Source organism: Channa argus, chromosome 1 (genome assembly GCF_033026475.1).
Source record: "Channa argus isolate prfri chromosome 1, Channa argus male v1.0, whole genome shotgun sequence".
Classification (NCBI taxonomy): Eukaryota; Metazoa; Chordata; class Actinopteri; order Anabantiformes; family Channidae; genus Channa; species Channa argus.
Genome location: NC_090197.1, coordinates 37,367,771 through 37,376,298, shown reverse-complemented (window position 1 = coordinate 37,376,298; position 8,528 = coordinate 37,367,771). Strand labels below are relative to the sequence as shown.

Sequence of the window (8,528 nt, the reverse complement as noted above, 5' to 3'; positions counted from 1 at the left end):
TTTACAAAGCAGGTATTTATTGTGTTGTTTTTTTTTTACTGAACTGAAACAGCTTGTACTGTGTATACAGTAGATTATGGTACTGTTAAATGTCCCAGACGTGTCAGGAAGCCTCATATCATTAAGTTAAGCAGTAGATTACATCATTCAGGTCACAAATTTCCATGCAAAGATCTGTACCTTGGGAAAGTGCAATTTAGTCATTATGTGCAATATTATGCATTTTTCTACTGTTTCTACATTACAATTAAAACATTTTCAAATGGTGATTGGTGTGCTCCTGTTTCTACTAGGTGCAGTGTCACAGCAGAGTGCTGGGTGCAGTTACAGCCAGAGCTGCATTCACACTGTGTCAAACAGTTCATCTTTTACGTCTTTTGAGCTTTGGCAAAGCAGAGTTGGAGCGTGACCAGGGCTCGGCAGCAGTGCAGTTGAGTTCCGTCTTCTCTCTTCTAATGTGATTAGTTCTCAATAGCAGGAAGATACACAACCTTCAAGTCGAGACTCGGTGGGGGGGAGGTTGTTCCAGTCCATCAAACTGAGTGGCACTGTCCCACATCCATCCCTCTCATGTGATCACTCTGAGCATGCCCATCTCTTTCAATCTCCTCAGCTAATTTCCTTGTTAAATTTTATTTGAACAATAGTCTCAATCATTTTTCATAATTCGTGGCTGTGGTTACATTTACTTTCTTTCCCAGCCATCGCCACCACACTCTCACAAATGTATCAATCCAGCCATCCCTGATGTTGACCCCTTATCCTGCTCTGAGTTGTAGGAGGGTTAGAGCCTAGCAGGATCCACCTTGGACAGGTCTCCAGTCTTTCTCAGGGCCAGCACACACAGACAGCCATTTGTGCTCACATTCATACCTATTAGTGGCAATTTAAAACTTTCAGTTTGGGTAAAATAGCCACATTTGTTTATTATTATTATGTGTATTTAAATGTACATTGTTTCAAGATAGACTGGTCATTTGTCCAGGGTGTATTCTGGCTTTCGAACAATGAAAGCTGGGATAGGCCCTGCAACCCTGAACAGGATAAGCATAATGAATAACAAATAATCAAAATGAATTGAAATACTAAATAATACTAAATACTAAAATAAAATTTCAATACAATTACAAATCAAACCATAAAAAAATTTATTTTAAATTAAACATAGTCCATCTCTGTAGCACAATTTTAATAGTATCATATTAATATATTTATTGTTATTTAGAAAAAATTGTTTTTTAGAAAAATTATTGACGAAGCACATGTCTGCCAAGAAAAGTCTATATAAAAATGAGTTTGACAGTAAAGTTTCAGAATGGGCTGATTTAAGTTCTCTTTATGCATTTTAAGTTTAATTATGCAGATTTTTTGTTTGTTTGTTTGTTTATTCCCAGGCAGAAATTAGCTTCTGTTGTAGGGCGGGCGAAATTATCAAGTTGAAACAAAAGAGCCCCCCACCACCCACATCCCCTGAAAGGTGCCCTTTCACCTTCACAGGTGGTTTGCCAGAACTCAGTAATGACATCACATGTACTGACTAAACATAAAGTGGTTGTGCAAAAAAAGAAAAGCTCTGAAAAACACCAAATGACACATATTACTGTTTAGAAACATCTAGTGATGGAAGTGAACACTGGATTGTCCAATATTTGTAAGGACACAGGTTGGGCCAGTCCAGTGTGAAACAGCCGTTATTGTTCTTGCTGCAACAGTCACATGAAGTGACGTTAGGGAAGTACTGGTTTTCAAGAAACACCACAACTTTTTTACTAATCATAGCAGACTTTATTATCATTATTATAATCACTGAGTTTGCACAGTTTAAACGTTGCATTTGTTATTGTTTAAAGCAAAAAACGAGTATGAAACAGGGCGCTCTGTTTGGCTGCATTGTAAGCAAAGTTATGTGCCATTTGTTGTGCATTGTCAAAAGGGGGGCAATTTGATAGTCGCCTGCATCCCTACAGTATGTGGTAGCTCTATTTCAACAATTGGTTCATGGAGTCATACGAGAGGGTAGGGACGAATGACTTTTTTAAAGTAGGACTTGCTAATAAAAAGGTGAATGTTTAAATTACAGTTCAGTTTCTGTTTACACAGATGACCTCTCTAAGATAAGTGCATTTTGTGCAGCATCGCGAGCACTCTTGAGGAAGGCCATGAGGTCAGATCCACCTGTCCCTTTGTCATTCAGTGCAGTGCCCACACCTCGTAACGGGCAGCCCATGGCACGTGCATTGTTACCTGGAACAATGATGTATTTGGTCACTGCACTGAGGTGGTAGCTACGTAAATCCACCAGTGCTGTAACACAGGAGTTGTAGGCCTGACGGAGATCAGAACTGGAGCAGGACAGGATAAAGTCTCGCAGAGATGGAAGGGCAGTCAGTGTTTCTATCAGCTGACGGTGGACAGGGGGCATGTAATCCCTCATGCGTGTCAGGAAGGCTCCTAGAAAGGGTGCATAAGTGAAGAGAACAGAAAAGAAACTATGAGAGATAGAAAATAGGCGCTTGATGGAAATATTGTCTGTCAGGGCAATCAAGTGACTGCACAAACAGTGGGATCCATTCATGAGAGGGATCGGAGGGGGTCAGCGGTTGAAGGAAAAGCTACTTAACCTGTCTCTCCCTCCTGTTCAATGGACAGCAAAGCATCAAAGCATTGAATGGCTGAACTCTGGGCTGCACTTCCACCTGATAAGAAGATTGGCTCGTTGCTCACACCTTCATACAACAGTCCATTTGGAAGCATGGGGTTATCTCGCCACCTGAATCAATTCAAACCACATGCATAGCTAGTACTAGTGTACTAGTGTACTGCTTGTCTCTTTTATATACACATGCAATTAGAAACCAGCAGTGTAGATAAATATTAAAAACATTAATAGATTCAGTATGCAGGACATCGTTATGTCCATAAAACTCACCCAGAGACAAAAATTCTCAATGTTCCATGAAATACAGTTGGATCAACATGTTCTGGAAAGAAATTGAGTTTATACTAATTACTCTGAGTTTCCTTGATCTCATAAAAAAAAAATGCGCAGCATGTAAATTGATTTAATTCAGATTGGGCTTTAATTTAAACTTACCATGCATGAGTTTGAAAGTTTCCTTCATCTTTTTCAGAGACTCAGTTACTTTATTGAGACCTCTCTGTATGCCGACGAGATCAGAGATTTCCATAGCGTGCATCACTTCCACAACCCCCTGGTAAGAGTTCAAAGTTTAAAGTGACAAAGGGCAGAGGGAAAAATACTAGGGTGGGGCACAAAAAACAAAAGAAGAACAGTAACACTTCTTACCATTAAGCCTAAACTTGCATCCATCTCGACCAACAAGGACACGACGAAAAAGCCACGGCAACTCTCACCACCAGGTAAGGACAATATCAGGTCTATGTTGCTTTTTTTGATAATGCATGTGTGGAGCATTAAATTGATATCAGACAGACAGTCATGAAAAAAATGTCATTGAGAAACTCAAAACAGAATAAACAACTTTTGGTTTCTTTTTTACTCACCCAATTTCCATATCCCTAAAATGAAAATGAAAATAAAAGTATAAACAGGCTTTACAGGAAACTGTCATAAAAAGTCAGGATACTATTAAATATGACAACAAATCAACATCACTCACCCTTCGGGATCCTTTAATTTCCAGTTGGCTAAAACTGAATCTGCATAAGTTGCGATGGGTGGAAGTCCAAGCCTGCGAGACACCATCCAATAGGGCAATGCCAGGGATTTTGGAAGAATCTGTAATGTTTCAAGGCAGTGCTGCTTTATCAAGACGGTAGACGTTTTCAGCACTAGCAACATACAGTCAATGTGTCACTTTGATAATTCCCTTGACCCTTCATTTAGTGCCCTTATCAGGTGAGGTTGTAAGATTTATGACCAAACACCCTGGGAGCTAATAACATTCCCATCAGCTTCATTTCGCAATTATTGCTGATTAACCTTGGTTAGTGGTTTAACAAGCTAAATTAAGACGGAGGAAACCATCGTACTGTCTTCTTCTTCATGTTAACATGCTAGTGTTATAGCTTATAAACTTATGACATACAATAAGAGGAGGAGCAACCACAACTGCAGACTCTAAATCTTGTGTAGCATTGTCAGTAGTAGTAGTTTTTCCGTAGTATTTTACCTGAGCAGGTGAATGCTGTCCTTCCTGCCATACATATCCCATACTGATGAACCCCAGTGCCAGGTGAGCCAGCCTGAGCTCCCGATGATTGCTCAGGAGATGGGGACTCAAGACTGGCATCTATTTTATGACAGATATGGTACACAACAGTGAAACAGTGTGTCTGCATTTACCTGAATCGGATCACAACTCCGATTGCACTTTGTAACAATAGCATAAGCTTTACTCATTCTCACCTCATCAACCAGATCCCGTAGTTCATGTGACTCTATCAAATGTGTAAGATTATTTGCCAGGTCCATCCACACCCGATAATAGTCTGGAAGGTCAGTCTAGATGATAATAAGAATAAAATGACTCACTCATTGATTTTTGATTGTTTTTTTGCATGGGGGGATTTTCATGTAGACTGTAATCAGTAACATAATCAGCTCATGTTTGCCATGGTGCCTGACCTGCATGTCAAGGAATGACTGGTGCTATCCATCAGAGAGAGAAAGTCATTTGAAAGAGGAGGCAGTACAAAACTGAGAAAATTAGCAAAGCAGAAAAAAGAGGATGCCCAGATGGTAAATCACTGTATAAACAGATGAGCAGGCTCCCTTTAATGCCAATATTTAATTCCCTAAAATTCTGTAATTAACATTAATGCTGATTTGCAAATTTTGTAATCTATACAAATCCATCATTCTCATAAGTTGCTGACCTATGTTTCCACTGTATGAACTGCCAAATTTTACCCATAGTGTACGTACTAAATTACTTGAACCAAATGTCTCCTATAACATACAAAAATGTGTGTAACAAGAATATCAGCATTTGGTGTTTTAACTATATTGAACTGATTAATTTACAGTGATCCTTAGTGAACAGGCCCGGTCATGCGTATGGGTCAATAATAACACAAAGAAACAGACTTTCACTGGATCAATAACTGACTGAGAACTTTAACTCAAATACAAACATAATTATCGGTTTCAGCCGCAGGGGGACAAATGTGCTCCTGAACATGCACTTTAACAACGCCAACAGTATGGAAAACTATTTGTGACATTTTATGAAAGCACACAGGAAGAAGAAAATGAAACTTACCAGTGGCTCTTCAAGAAGAAACCCAAGCTTCTCAGAAATGTCAAATGCTTGAAGAGCTTGCAGTGTGTCTCTCTTCTGTGTCTCCATGTCTGTCCTGTACTGCTGCAGTTTGGTGATCAGAAGAAAGCTTGTCCTTTAGCACCAGTAGAGAATTTGTTTTCATTTTGTAGCATCCTCTATAAAGGATGCAGTCAGCCAATCAGATTTCTTGTACTGTAGTCACAGGAATTACCAGACTAAAGTGGAAGTTGCTTGTTTTGTTTTGAGTAACCGATTTAAAAGAATATCCTCGTTTCATTATCAGCCAGTGTATAAAATGACTGACAATAAAGAACATCATAAAATATAAAATACTAAGCTTGTAATCGCACTGTACTGCTAAACAACCCTGATACAATGTTTAGATGAATCTGCAATAGTAATAATTTATACAATATACAGTATATTAGTTATTAGATATGTATACATATAGTTATTTTTATGTAGTATGGACCAAAAATTGTAATAGTGTGTGCAAGTGATGTATTTTCCAGAAAGTTGAATAAATTGCTTTTTAAAAGCTGCTTATATTGGCTTTTCACCACTAAAACACATGTGGTGATGGTAATGTAATATTTTCACATTTTAGGGCAATGTTTTCACATTATTTTCATTCAAACCCCAACATGCCTTCATGCTAAATTTGTATTTATTTTTAAGCATCCAACACAAAAGATAAGATATTTAAATTTAGATATTGTAATAGCATTCAGGTACTGTACCCATCCATGTGGGCTTAGAAGTCCAAAATACCTTGAAGGTCTGAGACAAAACATTCCAACTAAATTCAAACTTCTCAAAGAGTCAGAAATCCCCTTTCCAGCTGGTGTGTTGCTTTGGTGGTTGATAACAACCCTTCAGGCACAATTGTTTGAGTCACTCTGTTTAATTATCTTACACCACTTAATGTCCTGAAAAAATATTTCATCTGTAATGGTCTACAATGAACCCAAACAATACTCTACCAACAATCAACCTGTTTCCAAATGTTCCAAAAATTCCAAATAATTATATCACACTTGAAAATGGTATTGTTTTGTATTATTTTATTTTAACCTTATGGTTGAGTTACATGATGATTGATAATGTTACACCAGGTATCAGTGTATAATCTGAAATTTTTTTTCAAAGCAATATGCATATTTTAATGTAATTGATATTACATTATTTTAACAGTATTTTAACAGTAATATGGCTGTAATAAGTTCATTATAGTACTATAGTATAGTCAATAGCTGCAGTTGTGATAGCAGAATTTGACTTTCGCATTAGGGTTTGTCTAAATGATACAAGCTTTTTTCAAAAGCTTGTAGTGTGGCTCCAGCCACTTCTTATATAGAGTTTTCATGTTCTTCCTCTAAATCATCGTGTTTCACATTGAACAGTTCTCTAAACCCCACACACATAAACTCACTAAAGCACCACATACACTAGTAGCTTGTTCTTTTACAACATCTTAATCTGATACCTTTGCACTGAAAAACCAAACTGCTAACTTTTATGTAATGCCACTGATGTACTAAAGCATGAAATTAAACAAGTTAGAATTTTGTTCTCCAGTAACATTTGTTTGGGATTTTATAATCAACACGACAGCCACATTCTGTTTCTTCGCTGAGACATTTGGTGCTTTCTGTTTGAAATGTGTGTATTATATGGACTCACGTGCATTAATCACGGCCCAGTGGGGCACACTTAGATGCCAAGTGAAATTTATAATGTTGACCAAGGCTGTGTACCGAGTGTGAGCCCTTGAGGAGGTTGTGCCAGTTTCCCTGCATGACAGACAGTTTCAGTTCATGAGAAACTTTCCACCATAAGGGTGAATTTTCAAAAGCTTATTTCATCACATGACTCTCTTTTATTCTAAATAAGACCTGACTTGCCAGGTAAAAAAAAATCCTGCCTTGTAGAATTGGTACCGTATACTAGATGTATGCGTTTGTTGTATATACTTTACTCTGAGAGGGGGAGTTTGGTCTAAGTACAGTATATCACAGCCTTCTAGGAGCAAAGCAACAGCAGTCGACCAGAGAATACTAGTAGGAAATTTAGAGGCAAGAAGATGATGCTAGGGTGAGTTGGGAAAATGTAGAAAAAAAAGGAAACACAGCTGGAGGGAATGTGGGGGGCAGGCTATGATTCAGTAGCAACTTGCAATGTGCTTCCATCTCTACAAAATCTTAGAAAATGTCAAAGATCCAAAATGTCCTTTGTGATCAGGTGTAGTGAGTCCAGCACATTCTGTCAGGGTTTAAAACAAGCCCGTCTCAAGGGCCTGGAGACACAACTGAGTGCTTAGGTGTCTAGCAGCAAGCACCAAAAGTAAAGTAAGTTCTTAGAGGTAAAATAACTGGAGGCAAAAAGGAAAAAGAAGATGGGATTTTGTGTATTTCTGTCAGGAAAGAAGCAACTTTGAACAGGTAAATGATAAGCAGGGATGGACTAGCAAATGAGAAAAGATTGAAGAAATCAGCTAGTCCCTCAGAAGGTAGTTATAAATAGTGTAAGACCAGTTCTTGTATTTTGCTTAAAACACAACAGGGTGTGTATTTTGTGGAGCTGACAGTTCCACAGGAGGACACAGTATAAATGCCCTACGAGAGGCGAAGGCTTTGATAAGCCAGAGCTGGCAGCAGACGAGTGTGGCTGAAAACCAAAGGTGGAACATGTTGTCGCGCCTGACTGACTGTGCCCGCTCGATGACCCTGTGGACTTGTCCGCACCCTCGCACTTAAATTCACACTGACACCAAAAGGTTAACTTGTAAGATGGGTCGTTCATTGTAGCATTTTACAATGATCTTATGGAAATTGTACCGTGATGGTGCTTGGACAGTGCTGAGCAGGTCTGGCTCTCAGTTGCATTACAAGTCGGTTGGAGCGGCCTAGATTGAGAAAATACAATGCCAACATAAGGTCGGGTTAAGCTGCCAATTATCTTCTCTTTGCCCGAGCAAAGATAACATTCAATCTGCACATGGTCATAGAGGGGCAGTTTTCTGAGTTATCTTGTCACTACAAGTAGGACAGATGGAGCTAAGGTTAGTGCTACACTGTAGACACTCTTAAAAAGCTATTGCAATTACCCATTACCACACGCACGAGTTGAGGTTATGATGAAAAATATCGCTGGATTTTTTTAAACGGATACACAATTTTTATACAACTGACTGCTTTATAGAGACTTTTTTGTCCTCTGTGAGTGGGAGGTGCTGAGTTATTTCTATGGGATTTGATCAGG

General features: G+C 38.6%; 1 protein-coding gene across 1 annotated transcript; it reads right to left on the bottom strand.

Annotated features, from left to right (window-relative positions):
- Window positions 1-22: 22 nt before the first annotated feature.
- Window positions 23-5,407, bottom strand: LOC137133902 (indoleamine 2,3-dioxygenase 2-like). The gene is made up of 10 exons (XM_067518033.1): window positions 5,247-5,407; window positions 4,391-4,486; window positions 4,155-4,274; window positions 3,642-3,760; window positions 3,526-3,540; window positions 3,308-3,407; window positions 3,095-3,212; window positions 2,930-2,981; window positions 2,622-2,770; window positions 23-2,451 (listed from the first exon to the last, which is right to left on the bottom strand). Exons 1-10 carry the CDS (start codon window positions 5,331-5,333, stop codon window positions 2,093-2,095), a joined length of 1,215 nt encoding a protein of 404 aa, XP_067374134.1. The 5' UTR covers window positions 5,334-5,407; the 3' UTR covers window positions 23-2,092.
- Between the last annotated feature and the right edge of the window lie 3,121 nt (window positions 5,408-8,528).

Bases quoted from the DNA above. Each gene is read 5' to 3' on its own strand.
- LOC137133902 (XM_067518033.1), bottom strand. From the start codon at position 5,333: ATGGAGACACAGAAGAGAGACACACTGCAAGCTCTTCAAGCATTTGAC. The intron at 4,487-5,246 runs GTAAGTTTCATT...ATTATCATCTAG, and splicing joins TTCTTCTTGAAGAGCCACTG to ACTGACCTTCCAGACTATTA. The intron at 2,452-2,621 runs GTTAAGTAGCTT...CACCCTTTCTAG, and splicing joins TGAACAGGAGGGAGAGACAG to GAGCCTTCCTGACACGCATG.